General features: G+C 43.0%; 2 protein-coding genes across 3 annotated transcripts; one reads left to right on the forward strand and one right to left on the reverse strand.

Annotated features, from left to right (window-relative positions):
* Window positions 1–2,121: 2,121 nt before the first annotated feature.
* On the forward strand, window positions 2,122–4,725 carry lhfpl5a (LHFPL tetraspan subfamily member 5a). Of its 2 annotated transcripts, XM_052075373.1 has the most exons (3): window positions 2,122–2,781; window positions 3,747–3,983; window positions 4,118–4,725. In XM_052075373.1, the coding sequence occupies exons 1-3, from the start codon at window positions 2,379–2,381 to the stop codon at window positions 4,126–4,128; spliced, it is 651 nt and encodes a 216-aa protein (XP_051931333.1). In that variant the 5' UTR covers window positions 2,122–2,378; the 3' UTR covers window positions 4,129–4,725. The 2 variants fall into 2 exon arrangements, with proteins under 2 accessions (XP_051931333.1, XP_051931332.1); XM_052075372.1 differs by lacking the exon at window positions 4,118–4,725 and having other exon boundaries at window positions 3,747–3,997.
* On the reverse strand, window positions 4,520–15,087 carry srpk1b (SRSF protein kinase 1b). Its single transcript, XM_052075371.1, has 16 exons — window positions 14,923–15,087; window positions 14,342–14,396; window positions 10,273–10,400; window positions 10,075–10,183; window positions 9,755–9,842; window positions 9,581–9,668; window positions 9,021–9,127; window positions 8,775–8,940; window positions 8,384–8,409; window positions 8,078–8,258; window positions 7,397–7,861; window positions 7,035–7,129; window positions 6,837–6,944; window positions 6,385–6,454; window positions 6,169–6,261; window positions 4,520–5,619 (listed from the first exon to the last, which is right to left on the reverse strand). Exons 1-16 carry the CDS (start codon window positions 14,933–14,935, stop codon window positions 5,438–5,440), a joined length of 1,974 nt encoding a protein of 657 aa, XP_051931331.1. The 5' UTR covers window positions 14,936–15,087; the 3' UTR covers window positions 4,520–5,437.
* Window positions 15,088–15,465: the final 378 nt, after the last annotated feature.

A 15,465-nucleotide genomic window follows, 5' to 3' on the forward strand; every position in this document is an offset into this window, starting at 1 on the left:
CTGAGATTGTTTACCTGGAGAATCAGATGATTGTATCAGATGAGATGTTAGTAGAGTTCAAAGGAATGAGCTGGCGGACTGGCTGGGTACTGGATATGATGCATATCGTTGTCTTTTATGTTTTGGTTGGGGGTTTTCTTTATGAGTTTTGAAAGTTGTGAGATGTCTTTTAGTCATTTGAATTCCTATCATTTATTTTCTTTGTTATTACTAAAAAGATGCCCAGGTCTGCTCTCAATTTCTCAGCACAGGGGCGACATCACACATGATATGCATGGTAAGTGTTTGAAGCAATGTCATGACATCATTGCCTTGAAGTGATTGGGAATATGTTGAGTGATGTCGCTGCGAGTGGATTCAACCAGAATTCCAGGCCGTAGTTGTCTTCCATGTGCCTTGTTTATTGTGTGTTTGTATGTCCTGCATATTCTGGTGTGACCGCTGCATGTTGCTATGTTTTCTATTTCTAAATCAAGGAAAGAAAATTCCAGACACCTCGCTAGGGTAATGGTTACCAGGGTCTGCCTCATAGTATGGGATTCAGGGTTTGAGTCTCAGTTTTGGGTTTGTATGAAGTTTGTATGTCCTCCCAGTGCTCGCGTACGATCTGTCTGGGTACTCCAATTTTCTTTCACAGTCCAGGACTGTTCCCATGAAAGTGTCCAAAACGTCTTGGTAAAATGAAACCACTCAAAGTTACAGTGGCCCCTTCCAGCACAATTTTTTTATTGACATTTTCTTGGGTCATTTGCTTTCAACACTTTCCACAATGTTGTTCTTTATTTAGACATGATCCAGAGAAATCTACATTCCCATACAATTGGTTTTGTGGTTTATTCCAACTTGGTGAGCATCATCGACTCACTCACTGTGGTCTCAAAGAATCTTCTCGATTTGCTCCTCCTCTGTGGTCTTGAGGAATCTTCCATATTCGAGTCCCGACACGTATGCAAACAAGAATTCTTCATCTGCCACACCCGTGAATGTTTAAGAATGCATGTTAAAATTTTGTATTTAAAAAAGAACGTATTTTTTGTTAAGATGCTTTCTCTCTCTTGAGGACCGATATATTTTATTTATCTGTAGAGAAAGCTGAGCATGCACACGGCAATATAAAAACACAAGTAAGCAAAGAAATGAAATCTTAAACTTGTTTTCATTTGCACACAACACACGCACACGCACACACAAATCCCTTACTCCATTTTCTATGAGTAAATTGGATTGCTGCTCTAGGAAAAAAAAAGATTATACACAGCCTCCCTCTCGCACTGGTGGGGAGCATCACTTAATAATGTTAAGTGCATTGACACGTCGGTGCCTACACTCGAGTACGCGTGCACTGTGCAGAGCTACACATCAATATGATACACATTCACCAAACGACCTGGTGTAAACAAATATATGAAGTAAACTAGAAGGATCGTAAATATTGTGCCTCAATTCCCAGGCGAAACATCAGGCTCATCATCCGCGAGGGTTATTGTGGGGAAGCATTGGCTGATTACAGTTTGGGGGTTGTTTGTAGTTCAAGTGTATCGTTATTATGCATTAGAGGGGCTCCTTCGAGGCAATATGATAACAAGTCCGCATTAAATAGAACACAACACAGGAAAACTAGAAAAGTAGTTCCATTTCAGATTAAACAGTAACTTCGGTATGGGGATTTTATGGGCATTGTAAACCGTCTGCCCTTGCAGTATCAACAATAAAATGGGTTACTAAACGTCACAAAAGGAATCGTGTTTTGAATTATATACTTTATTCCTGTCGTTGCCTTTGCGTTCGAATCTCTTGATATACAGTTATAGCAGGAACGTACAAACTGATGCATTAATTTCCAGCTCTGTACTGTCACCTAGCGGTCATCGTGTCAAAATGCATTTATGCCACACAGCTGGTTCGTTATAATTGTCATGTCGAATCTGCCTGCGTGAGCAGTGTGTTATTCTTCATCCAAATCACGATTAAAGCAGAATAGCTTTGCGCTCAACTAGACACACATTCCGCGGTGAGCGCATTTGTGAGCAGATTTAGGCAGGATCTATTTTGCATTTTTTTTTGGGGGGGGGGGTGTTCTCGCGAGATTAAAAAAATTCTGAGAGAGAGAGAGAGAGTATCGATTTGCCTTATTGGTGCAAGAAAGGTTTAGGAACATTGTGTTCATAAATGTTACTTTAACAACAGTGAAAGTAATACCTTCTGACTGAAAGTATCGGCCAGGCCTGGCCGCCACCTGCCAGGTTATCATTTTACAATGAATTATACATGAGTGGCGCCTAATGGGATAAATTGCAAGTCTTCTCCGGTGGGCGGTATTATCTCTTGTTTGCCTTCGGGGTTGTTGTTATAGCAGACATTTTTAAAAGTTGGTGACCATGTTGCCAGCCCAGGAAGCGGCTAAGATCTACCACACTAACTACGTGCGCAACGCCCGCGCGGTAGGCGTGCTGTGGACCGCGTTCACCATCACCTTCGCAGTCATCACGGTGGTGGTGTTCATCCAACCTTACTGGATCGGGGACAGCGTCAACACGCCCCAGGCCGGCTACTTTGGCCTGTTCCACTACTGCATCGGCAACGCGCTCACCTCGGAGCTCACCTGTAAAGGTAGCGCCCTTGACTTCGGCTCCATCCCGTCCGGGGCCTTCAAGACGGCCATGTTCTTCGTGGGCATCTCCATGCTGCTGGTGGTGGGCAGCATCGTGTGCTTCAGCCTCTTCTTCTTTTGCAACGCAGGCAGCGTGTACAAGATCTGCGCCTGGATGCAGCTGGCCTCCAGTCAGTGAGCACAAAAAAAGCAGACACATAGTCACAACGTTATCCCTGATTCACTGTAAAAAAAAATGTTGGGTGAACTAAAACTTCCAGCATTCAAACGTGGATAGTATTTTAAATTGGAAAATTCAACTTTATGTTTTAAGTTTTGCTGTTGTACAGAACTGTTGTTTCTGCATTTCACAACAAAGAAACAAGGGTTTACAGACCGGTTCCCCATTTTATTGAACCCCAATTTAAAACTAACCTGCTTGCTTTTGTTGCACGAACTAACATTGTTGCCATGAATGTCAATAATTTCAACTAAAGTTAAGCACAGGGCGACCCGGTGGGCCAGTGGTTAGGTGTCAACCTCACAGTGCAGAGGTACCACATTCAATTCCAGCTCCGGTCTCCCTATGTGTAGTTTTCATGTTCTGCCTGGGCCTGCGTGGGTTTCCTCTGGGTCCTCCAGTTTCCTCCCACATTCCAAAAAACAAAAATAAAAAATAAAACCTACATGGCAGGCTGATTGTACAATCTAAATAGTCCCTAGGTGTGAGTGCAGATGGTTGTTTGTCTGTGTGTGCCCTGCGATTGGCTGGCAACCGGTTCAGGGTGCCCCCCGCCCCACCGGAAGACGGCAGTGCTAGGCTCCAGCACCCACCGCATCCTTTGAGGATAAGCGGATCAGAAAAATGGATGGATGGAAGTTATAAATAAAATGTATTATTATTATTATTAAATACAAGTTGTTGTTTTTTTGTTATATGTGACCAGCGACCGACTAGACTGGTCGCTTGTCCAAATTCAAATGGAACAGGTTCATTCTCACTGCGTAGGACTATAACGAAATGCGACAGAAAAATCACACTGGACAGATGACAAATATGAAAGACGTACCCGATACAACTTTTCGTCCATTCAGTTCATCAATCCTCGACTCACCTCAAGGTCATCGCCCTCCTGCACCCCCCTTTCTCTATCAGGCGCTTGCATGGTGATCGGCTGCATGATTTATCCTGACGGCTGGGACTCGGAGGAGGTGAAGCGGATGTGCGGCCAACGGACCGACAAATACACCCTGGGCAACTGCACGGTGCGCTGGGCTTACATCTTGGCCATCATCAGCATCATGGACTCGCTCATCCTTGCCTTCCTGGCCTTTAGCCTTGGCAACAGACAGGACAACCTGCTGCCCGAGGACTTCCAGGTGGAGGAGAAAGGTACCAGCATTTAGGGGAGGGTGGGTGAGCAGGACAGAAGTTGTACTGAAAGGAAAAGCAAGAGAGCATGTGAGGTAAAAGTGTCTCAATTCAATGTGACAACTCAATTTCTGCTGTTTCTGTCTTCGATATAGATAACGCGTGAGCTGACAGTACTAGAGATCACCAAAGCAAGACTTTCGGGACAATTTATCCAGAGATGTTCATCTCGTCTCCCTTGAACTGTTTGTGCTTAACTAAATCCTACTTGGATGTAAAGTTTGAAGTGTGTCAGAAAAGACCTAATTCATACCCAAATGAGCTTTCCCCATCGATGTAATAGCCCGCGGTCATCATCAGTGATGAATCATGCATCTTTGGGTACAATCCAGACTCCAAACACCAGAGCCTTCAGCGAATAAGTCTGACACACACACACTCTGTTAAAGAAAACTAACAAATTCTGATCAATGTCTCAAGCATTTGACGCAAGTGTTCAAGAGTGTCCAGTGATTTTTTTTTCAGTATTGTGAGTCAAGAAACAAACGGTCAAAACAGACTTTTATAAACATTTTATTCTTCTTACCTACAGAAAAAAAAACTTGGCTTAAGAGGAGACATGACAGAGAACCTAAGCAAATTCCATGAGGTGTGTACGTAATGAGGTGTTTGGTGTACCGTTATCGTTTATTTCAGCACAGCCTACTTTCATGCCGTTGGAAAGGACCTGAACTGAAAGATTCCCGAAACGTGAATGCTTATGCTGCAGAGGTCGTGATTGCATACAAACACTTGAATCCATGTAGGTCCAGATTGATGTTTAGTTACTAAAATCTAGTCTCACATTATTAAGAAGGCCGTGGGGGTTGTCGACATTGCGTTGTGCCAAGCTGAAAACAACAATATCCATAGCAAAATGTATAAAATCTAATCCTCTTTCCGCTTTTAATCGTTACAAATGTAGAAATGTTTACGCTTCCCAAGCTGGGACAAGAAGACTTCCTCGTCCTTTCTGTGGCAGTCAGCATTTTTGCATTTATTCGCTTAAGTACTTTGAAGGCTTTTGACATCAAGATATAAAAGATGGCACAGCTAATGCAATGGTAAACAAGACCGCACATATTTGGCTTCTGAGTCATCTAAATCAATCGGTGATTTTAACGGCAACCTCTGTTCTTTCTATTATGGAGCTTCATTTGCAAGAGTACCTAAATGTCCAAAAGTGTTATGTGGAAGAGACACCCAAAGAAAAAAAAAAAAGAAAGGAAAAAAAGGTTTGCCCTGAAAAAGGAAGAGAGGATATGGGCTTCCTCTTTCGTCAGTATTCTACATCACATCGAAGGTGACAGGCGCCGTCTTTAGCTGGTCTGACAAGTATGTGCAGGTTGCATCTGAAGGCCATGAAGAGTGTACAGTCACACCGTTTTGTTGCGGTTTCAAGCCCAGTAATGTACACGCAATGCGGCGGCCGCCTCTTAAGCCAGCCAAGCATGTGAGAGACACTGAGCGGCTGTGGCCCTCCTTTCAGGAACAAGGTCCAGCATGGGCTGCAAGAAGCTGCTGAAGTTGTGGGCCTCTTCTTTGGACCACTCGTACTTCTCCACTAACACGTCAAACATCCCCCATGGCTTCAGCTTTGTAATGTGTCGCAGGTCACCTGGGTAAAAATGACGTTTCAAAAGTGAGAGAGTGATTTGGTATCTCCCAAATACTGGCAATGATCAGATTTGTTCGTTTCTTTTTAAAGCTATCATCCATTATTGGTAAGCTCATTCATTGTTGCTTTGGCGCCATCGTGTGGCATCGTGGCATAACGAAACTATTTCAGTGAGGCGAGACTCATACCTTATTCCACCCACAGTCCGATTTAAAAGAAAAATAGTGCTTTGTCCCCATCTTCTAGCCTCAATGGGCATTCTAGGGTTAAACTTTGGGAAATCATGGCCACTCAATTGTGACAAGTGCCACAAAAGATGTAAAAATATGTCATTGGTAGGCGGCCGTAGTGCCTTTTTTTCTTTCCAAGACTTATTTTATATGTCATGGGGATTATAAGAGTTAAGAGTGGGTCGGACTTGTGTCAACCAGTAATATAAAAATTGCACTACAGTCTACAAGCAGTTTCTGTACTCTGAGGCAGCAGACGGATGCTCCCTGGAGTTATCGGGCTCAAGGTGAGGTTTGTGTCTGCGCCGTGTGTTTTTACCTTTCTTGGTGAAAAACTCCTTCGAGTATTTGCCTGCCGTGATCAGCTTGCGAGGAACTTTCCCGAGCAGCTCAATGATCAGAGCTATGTGATCTGAAGCCAAAACACGTGAGTCACAATTCATAGAAAGGGAGGCAGTATCAACTATATTCTGTTTCGCCTACAGTTCATGTCGGATATGTCAAATATTAGTTGGAGACATGATTTCCTACAAACCTTCATCTCGGGAATAATCCTCTCCTGAGTGGGGTTCAAACAAATAGTCTCCGGTTGCCAGTTCAAAGGCCTGAAGACAGAGAAAAACCATGAGCTTAAGTATTTTAAAAAAGTTCACATAAAGTGTATCTTTGTCAAAGCAGCGCTTGCATCTTTCCAAGGGCTCACATATTTTTTTTTTGGTAATCATTTGGAGTGTCATCAATCCACTCTCATGACGCCCTCTTATTGAACAGATAAATAGTGCCTCTGTTTTTTCACAGAGGAATGCAGTAATGCGATTGCTGAGCAGGCCCATTGGCTTTAACCCGTGTCTTATGGTAACTAACAACTATGTAATAACGTTGTGTTTTCATGTACAGAATGACAAACGGATGGAATATCATTTCCTTTCATAATGATATTTTTCTGTTTGTGAAGGCGACATGTGCGTTTGCACTCCTCGTCGTTACCATGCAGGCAGTGCTCCAAATGTCTGCCGGTGTGTTGTAGCCAGATCCTATCAGCACCTCGAGTGAACGATACTGCCGAGTCTGGATGTCGTCTGTAAAATGCTTGTGCTGTGCGAGGCAGAAATTGATTTTTTTCAGTGCACGTATTTGTGACAAATCCATTGATTGATGCAGCTCCACAGTATTTATAATACTCACCACCCAGCAGGCGTTTCCAAGGTCAGCGATCTTAACCTGCAACTTGTCGGCATTCAGAGGGTCCAGAGGATTTACCAACAAGCTACTCGATGATTCTGTTGGAAGAAGTCCAAGCACAGCTGATGAGTGACAGGAGAACCCTCGCACTTGACAAAAGTAACAAACTTATAACACAAGGAGATTACACGTGGTTCCCTGTCATTTACATAAAATTATTCCATAGTTGATAATGTTGTCAGCGGTCACAAATCAAAAGCATGACATCTGTGTGAAAGCACGGCACCTACATGAGCATAATCCACACCAATAACTCAAATACAAAGTAATTGTTCTATTTGTCTATTTAGAAATCGTACAGGTACCGTTTTGGCTATTTTCTTCATCTTGACCTCGTGTTTTGTTCTCCCCTAGTGTGTCCATATCCTCATCCTTTTTCTCGACTTTGACGGCATCATTCATCTCTGAGGTGACAAAGTCTGAGCTGAGGGAAGCAGGTGGCTGCTGCTGCTGCTGCTGCTGCTGCGACTGAGGCTGAGGCTGAGGCTCGGGATCCTCCGGGGCACCGTTGCAGCTCTGAAGGTTGTCTTCGTTGCATACTTTGTCAAGAGTCTCCGTTTTATCATCTACTTGGTTTGCGTTCCGTTGGTCCTTTAGCTCTTCCGCAGACTGGTTGGTCCCATCATCCTGGCCTTCCCAGCTGGCCTCGCTAACCGGGGTGGAGGTGTTACCGTTGCAGTTGACCTCCATGTTACTCTCCTCCTTGGTGGCGCCCTCTGTGGGTACACTTTGTTGTGACATCTGTTGGGGTAGCCCGACAGTTGCAGACTCTGTAACAGATAAAATGAGAACACTAATATTCTCACCAACCACTTGATTATTTTCAAGACGTTCTACAAGATAAGCCCTAGCAATAAGTGCCTCTGCAAGGAGGATCATGCAAATATTCTTACTGACACTGTCAGAGAGGTATTAATTCAACATTCTACATGTTTGCATTTAGGGTTTGCAATCATGTTGGTTGAGTCGGTCGTTTGGTCAATCACCGGTGACAGGATGCTTCTTGTCATTTTGCAGAGTGGCCGACACAGAGGAGATGTCAGATGTCGTTTCTGCGGTGTCCTCCTCTTTTGCTTCGAGTGTCACTCCTTCCGCTTCGAGCTGCTCCGCCTGCTTCTTCTGTTTCTTCTTCATTTTCTTCTTTTTGTTCCTTGACATTTTGGCCATCTTGAAAGAAATAACAAATGGATAAGAACTCCTGATGTGTTATGCACAATCACCAATATGAGTCAGTATGGGTTTTTTTGTGTGTGGAAATAACAGAAAAAAATATATATTAAAAACATATATACCGGCCTGGGTGTTGGAGCTGTACTCACTGTGGGAAGAGGAAAATGAGAGGAGGATTACATTACGAGAGGACATGGGCGGCATATCCATCACCTCTATGGGAGCTGACTCACACCAAGATGTATTAACAGACTCATGCAGAGGCAGACTCTCACTCCAAAGAGCAAGGTGCTCATTTACACATCCACACTCAATGGTGACTCATAGCTAACTGCTCCAAACCTCAAGTTTATGATCATTTAAATGGCATCAATAAACAACTCCTCTAGCTAATTGTTTAGTGATGTCAATTCAAAACTGGCAATCGAACAGCATTTCATGATATGACGAGCAAATTGTAGATCAAACATGAATCTGGTCGGAGGCGCTAAGAGGAGAAAATAAAAGTATGACCTGCAGAACCAGAGGGTGGCGCCGCACCAGTCTTCTGCCACTGTGTCGCTTCGACGGCCATTTTCTTGATAAAGAACTCATTGACGGTCAGAAGAATGTTTTCTGGCTTGATGTCTGTGTGGATAATTTTACATTTGGTGTGGAGGTAGTCTAGACCCTGAAGGACCTGCACGAGGTGAACACGGACCATCATCAATATCAAAGCAAAAACAGCAACCGAGCCTTTCGGAGGATGTGCTACACTACCTGTCTAATGATGCTTTTAACACAAGGCAACGGCAGGCCTTGATAATTTGACTTGATAATCCACTTTAGTAGGTGGTACCCCAGCACCTCAAAGACCATGCATACATCTGTCGCCAAGTCAAGGAAGAACTGAAGATGGCGTCGCCCGTTAAACGAGTTCTATTTTGACAAACCACAATGGACGTAAGCAACTACAGATGAATAATAATGATATCCGGAGGGTGTGTGGGCGAGTTGTCAGATAGCACAGCTGCAGACTTGTTGCTGCGGGAGAGGAAAAAAAGGGGATGGTGCCAACATTAGTGCATCAGAGCTTGTGACACCCAAGGATGTGCCAATGCGCACACCAAGCTGTCGGTACAGGACCCACAAATAGCTATGCAGAGAGATGAGGCGGAGGGTGCGGGGGATGCAAAATTGAGTGATCTGTAACCACAATAATGGACTGGAGAATAAAACAAACAAAATCAATTAAATGTCATCAGAGCTTTTGTTTAAAAAAAAAGGGGGGGGGGGGACACGGTTCCTGAATTGTCTAGAGACAAAATCATTAAAGATACGAGTGCCATTCATGCCGGAAATTTTGAAGTCATCAAGAAGCTGCACCACTCTCTCCCTGCTGGGATCACCGAGGTCTGTGTTTCGCACCTGAAACCAAAACCCCACAGAGAAAGACGTATCAGGGCTATTTGGCTGAAACAAAGAAAAATGAGAAACAAGGTTGTCCACGTTACAGATTTCAGCAGCTTGATCTCGTCCAGAGCCGTTTCTGTGTAATGCTCGGCACTTTTCACAACCTTCATAGCTACAAAGCGCTTCTCCCTGCAAGGTACACAGACAAAAACACAATTTTAAAACATTTTTGCGACCCCAATTGCATAAGCATTATTCAAATTCAAATGTTTACCATGTGCACCAGTGCGCTTTCAGTCCAAGATCTAAATTGTCCATAATATTTGTTCACTGGAAGCTTTAGGAAAGCAGTCATAGGATATTTTGCGTGGGGAGGGGGGGTGTCTTCTGAAATTATCTCTGCAGTCTAGTGACAACTTACTGGATGTCCCAAGCCAGCCAAACAGTGGAGAAGTGCCCCCAGCCAAGTTTACGGATCACATGGTATCTTGCGTTGAAGAGATCTCCAATCTTCACATGGTGATACCCCCCTGACCAAACAAAGATGACATACATGTCCTCGTTCAAAAATAATAATAATAATAATAATTTGCTATGATAACAAACAGAGAGTCTATACCCTTGCAGTAGTCACCAGGGTCTTCTTGCTCATCATCGTCAGAGCCCAGGATCTCCTCATCCTGATCAGGGTCGGGTGAGTCTGGCTGAGTTGGCTTGGAGCTTCCACCACAGCTCTGAGGCTCTGGTCTTCAAGAAAAGTGACAGGAGGAGATGGAGTCAGAGGTTGCAGAAAAAGGAAAATTGTGCTAAAGTTGGCAATAGTCTGTTTAAAAGTAATAGAGCAAGACTTTTTGCCATTACTTTTTTTTTGGTCACATGAAAAGGGAATTGCAGATCACAGAACGAATGCAATAATAATAATAATATTACATTTTATTTATAAGCGCCTTTCAAGACACCCAAGGACACTTTACAATCACAAAACACACGAACCAATCATGTTAATTATATGATCGTGCATAAGTATATAAGTAAGTCCCACTTTGACAAAGTATTGCTGCACCAGACACATCCTTATACGTCTATGATGCACAGAGAAATGCTGCATTGCAAAACACGCTCAAATCCTGCTGACTGAGCAGCTGAAAAATTGACATTTTTCCCACTGTGCCCTCTCATCACTTGCAAATCCAAAGCCTTTGCCGCAGCCGTTACTAAAATAGCAGCTAATACTCGAGAGGGCAATGCTGGAATTGGGGTCAGCACAGTTTCCCCCTTTAGCCACCCCCTAATTAACAAGCACATAGATATCCTTGCAACGCTTTGCTGCTGGATAAATTGTAATCCAAATGACTCCAACTGATCCACTTCACTTACCATGGCACTTGTTCAACAGCAACGGCTGCAGCTGCCAAACTATTGTATTGGCGATTTTGTACCCCCCTTTTCAATTCATTCCAGTTGCAGGAGGACAGTGTTGCAATGTGCACAAACTTACTCTAAACGCTAAATGTGTGCTAAAATGAGTGACCACAAAGTCACGCATTTAAGAATCCTTCAACCAAGACCTAATATCATTAAACTTTAACTGCTTAGCTGAACAGCTGATGGGGTCGCAGGGTGCCGAAGCGTTCAGGTTGTAATGAGCAAATATGAACACAGTCGTTCAAGAATTAGAAAAACAATCTCCCCATTTCTGATACAGTACTACTCAAAGCAAAGTAACAGTTGGTGTTTGTGCGTCAAAAAAAAAAAAAACTTGGACATGACTCAACCTGGAAAGTCAAGTCGTAAGACAAGAAGTCCCTGCATTGCTGAAAGGTCAAACTGCCGAGGGGAAAATAAAACAAGCCACCAGCTTTAAGAAGGAGACAACCCACAACAAAAAACAGCAGCGCTTTGATGAATCAATTAACCAACGGTGAGACTTTACACCACTTTGTGCTTTCCAGGTTTTTTTTTAACTTGCAACAAGGCAGACAGTGAACCAAACAGCATTCGTCTTGCTCACTGCAGCTAAAAAAAAAAAAAAAAAAAAAAACGTAGGCTCCAATGTTTGCCTACTGACCAACTGTCTTTGTCAAGTTCTTGAAGTCACTGCAGCATTCTTAGCACAGTTACTTATTTTTAATGCTCGTCAGCTCGCACAATTGAGAGATGTTTAAATGATCAGAAAATGTTATTTTGAACAAGGATTTTTTTTCCTGTTAATGGCCAAGACAAATGCCAAAAACATGCGGTTATTTTGGAAAATTGGACTACTAGTCAGGGGTGGAAAAAAAAAAACAACCAAAGAAACAGAAGCTCGACAAGACATAATTGAGTTTGTGTACTGCATGTGCATTTTTTGTAGGACTGTAGCACATATACAGTACAAACAAATTCACTGACATTCAAACACCCTCTGATTGGCAAAAGCCAAGGGTGAATTTGAGCAAAATGTACTTTACGGTACAGAGCAATGTGGGAAATTCAACATGTGGACCCGGTTCAAGAAAACAACCAAAAATGGTTACCTGCAGGATGCGCGGATACCCATGGGACGTGAGGCAGGGAAGAAGACAGGACAGTGACAGAAAAAGGGCAGGTGTTCAAAGATGCTCTTACACCATTAGCCAAGAGTGGGTGGCGGGGGAAAAAAAAAAGAATAAATAGAATAGAATGGTGGAAAAAGAAGCAAAAGATGAGAAGAGAAGACAAGGGGCTGGCACTCGGGGCATCAGCGCTCAACTCGCAGACTCTCGCTTCTCCACTCGCACATCAGCGCTCACTTTCACCATTGCTCTTGTTCTCTCTCTCTCTCTCTCCATCTCTGACCGAGAACTCTCCTTGGCTGCTATAAGCCTCTGGCCCCACCCCTTGCAACGGCAGCTGGCAGACGATTGGGCAAAAACAGCTCAGCACTGCATTGCAGGTGAAGGGACAACACCAGCCGCCCCTTCCAACCATTTCTTTCACCCACCCCTCTTCTGTGTCACCATCATCTTCTCTCTTGAGCCTCGACAACATTAATATCCTCAATCATAGGCGAGATGGATTATCCACACCGCGCTCCTTTGCACAAGAGCAGCAAAATGTCACTGAGGCTTAACACTCACTGCGGGATGAACAACTGATGTGGGTAATTGGAATGCATTATACAGAATGTAATTACACCCATCTCGTATAAATGATCAAACAGGTTTGTCAGTTTGGCATTAAGAGCCAAATGGAATTTTGTTTACAACAACCCTCCGAGGTTGTACAATTCAGAAGTGCAATAAAATAGGCAATGTGTTGCTTAAATTGATTGCCCCTCCACCCCTCATTGAAATGGAACCAAAAATGTATCAGTGATAAGGAAAAATGTAGAAACATCAAAAGAACTGGAAACCCTAAGTGTGTTTTCATCTCTAATACAAAAAGGCCTCTTTCAGGATTACCTAAACCCATGTTTATTAAAATAAATTCTAATCAAAGGAAGTGTGTGTCCCTAAACATATTGTTGACACCAATTTTTTTTTACTTTATATGCAAGATCCTCTCCATGCAAAATACAATCTTTGATGAGAGCGTTTCCTTTGACCACTGTAAGGACGCTGGGATGATAGACGTAATCACAGTCCAGAAAACAGAAAGAAAAATGTATTGCAGGACTGACTACAAGCAACTGCAGTCCTCCAACAAGTTGGCAAATGCCACACATGCAGGAAGACTGGTTCAAATTTTATTCTCTCAACTAGTCATCCTTCTGGCTTCACTGTACTTTTTAGCGTCACTCATTTCTCTCCACACCTCCCCCGTGACACACTCCGCTTCATGCAGTTCTCACAGCCGTACCACCTCAGACAGTCCAGCAGCACCAACATTCTCCACCCAACAAATAAAAGAAAAATAACTTCCAAATTCCAAAAATTCTGCAGCCTTATAGCCCACGGCCGAAATTCTAAGCCAAGTAATCGCCGCATGAACGTACAATGCAACAAGCGCCAACACTCCCCTCTAATGGAGGACAAGAGCATCAAAAAGAGCCCACCCGCCACACAATTACCGGTAACACCAAACAACAAAAAAGGGTTAGAAAAGCACGAACCAAAGAAAAATGTGATTGGGGTTCCCGTGACATGCTTCAGTTGTTCCCGGCCTTCGCTATTACACACATCCTCTGTCTCCTGGCAGAGGGGCAGGTTCTCATGGCAGTTGTACGGGTTCTGTCTCAGCCAGAGCATGTGGTGCATCATCTCTGGTTGTTTTTCCTCAGATGCAAGTGTCTTGCAAATAAATATTAAGGGACTAGGCGAAGCCATGGAGAGCTATTTTTTCATAGATCATTTGGTTCAGTGTCAGGTCATACAGAGTTTTAACAAATACGACCAAAAAAAAAAGTTTTTTGCAAACTCCCCATATAAGTGAAATTGGAAAGCAATACAGTGTGCCATGGCACCTTGTTTGAGAACCATTGATGTACAATGCAAGGGCAATCATGTATATGAAGGTGACTACAGATTTATATGCTTTTCACAGTCTTAACAACTCTCTGAAATAAAACCCCAAATTGTTTGACACCCCTGTATATACCAGCTTGAAGTAGTTCTTCAATCGTGCAGAGCACGAATGGAATGAAGATGAATGACGTACAAAAACAAGCTAAATAGCCCAGTCTGCTTAATTTTGTTCGACATCTTTTGCAACCGGTAATGAGAACTTACTTTCTTCCAGTTTTCCGAGGCTTTGTCCTCTTCTTCCTCGCCTGTAAAGCGAGTACTGCCAAATAGAAAAAGCATTAAAATCAAAACACTCCACGTCCACCTTGAGCAGCTTTCTCTGATTACAAACAAAAATAGATGGCCTAACAAAAAATCATAATATAGATAACCTAACATTTAATTTTTTTGATGCATCAAACTGACAGGTTCAGTGGAACCAAAATTACACAATTGAATTAGCAAACCGGCGTAGAGGTGCTCCCAAGTTGGCGAATAATTCAGCCTTTATCCGGAACAAAAAGAGTTTGTATTTGTTCAGTGGGCTGTTCGTAATTAAGGTGTTGACGATTGCGACATATTTTACAAAGTTTAAGCGCATCCGCGCAGCGGTAGTCTCGTGGACACGACTAGCATAAATGCTACAACATACACTGCGCATGGTCCATCTTTCAACTATTATTTAACGGGGTTTAACAATACACACGACAAATCATACTGACATAATCTGCCCACGATAACGTCGAATGTAACAGCGAAAATGTAGTGCAGAAAAAAATGTTTTTTTAAGTTTACGGCAAACATACCTTTTCTTTCCATCGCGGCAAATCAACCAGAGGTAGTGCTGCGTTCAGAAGACGTTGGAAATACCGAAATTCTTGTCCTTCCGTCGCGGAAACCAGTGAGGGTGTGTTCAGGAAACCTAAGAAATATTCAATTTCTATGTAGCCAGAATATAATACAATACATGCTGATTTATAGAGTGCTTTAACAACAGCGGCAGCTGTAACAAAGCGCTTAACAAAACAGTTAACATAAAGTAAAATAATAAACACAACACATAACAAAACACGGACAGTCGTGCATAAGAGCGAGTGGTTCTTGTAGATCGAACTAATATGTAAATGTCACGGTGACAAATGTCACTATAACCAATGCTCCTGAGGTGCCGAATAATGACTCGTTGGAGTTTGTAAATAATACCCGGTTCGACATACTGGTTTGAAAGAAAACTTGGCTATTAATAAGTACGTCTTTGCATACCAGAGGGTTTGTTGCCAAGACGAAACAATCACAACAGATATTAAACAATGCATTTACGTCAAAGTAACTATACTGGTTATCCACTT

The sequence above is a fragment of the Hippocampus zosterae genome, chromosome 9 (assembly GCF_025434085.1).
Source record: "Hippocampus zosterae strain Florida chromosome 9, ASM2543408v3, whole genome shotgun sequence".
Taxonomy (NCBI): Eukaryota; Metazoa; Chordata; class Actinopteri; order Syngnathiformes; family Syngnathidae; genus Hippocampus; species Hippocampus zosterae.

What these genes read in the sequence shown, in the direction of transcription:
- lhfpl5a (XM_052075372.1), top strand. Translation starts at nt 2,379, where the DNA reads ATGTTGCCAGCCCAGGAAGCGGCTAAGATCTACCACACTAACTACGTG. An exon ending in CTGGATGCAGCTGGCCTCCA is followed by an intron (nt 2,782 to 3,746) that starts GTCAGTGAGCAC and finishes TTTCTCTATCAG; the next exon opens with GCGCTTGCATGGTGATCGGC.
- srpk1b (XM_052075371.1), bottom strand. An exon ending in CCCTGGTGACTACTGCAAGG is followed by an intron (nt 10,184 to 10,272) that starts GTATAGACTCTC and finishes TTGTTTGGTCAG; the next exon opens with GGGGGTATCACCATGTGAAG. An exon ending in TTGGAAACGCCTGCTGGGTG is followed by an intron (nt 6,945 to 7,034) that starts GTGAGTATTATA and finishes TGCCTCGCACAG; the next exon opens with CACAAGCATTTTACAGACGA.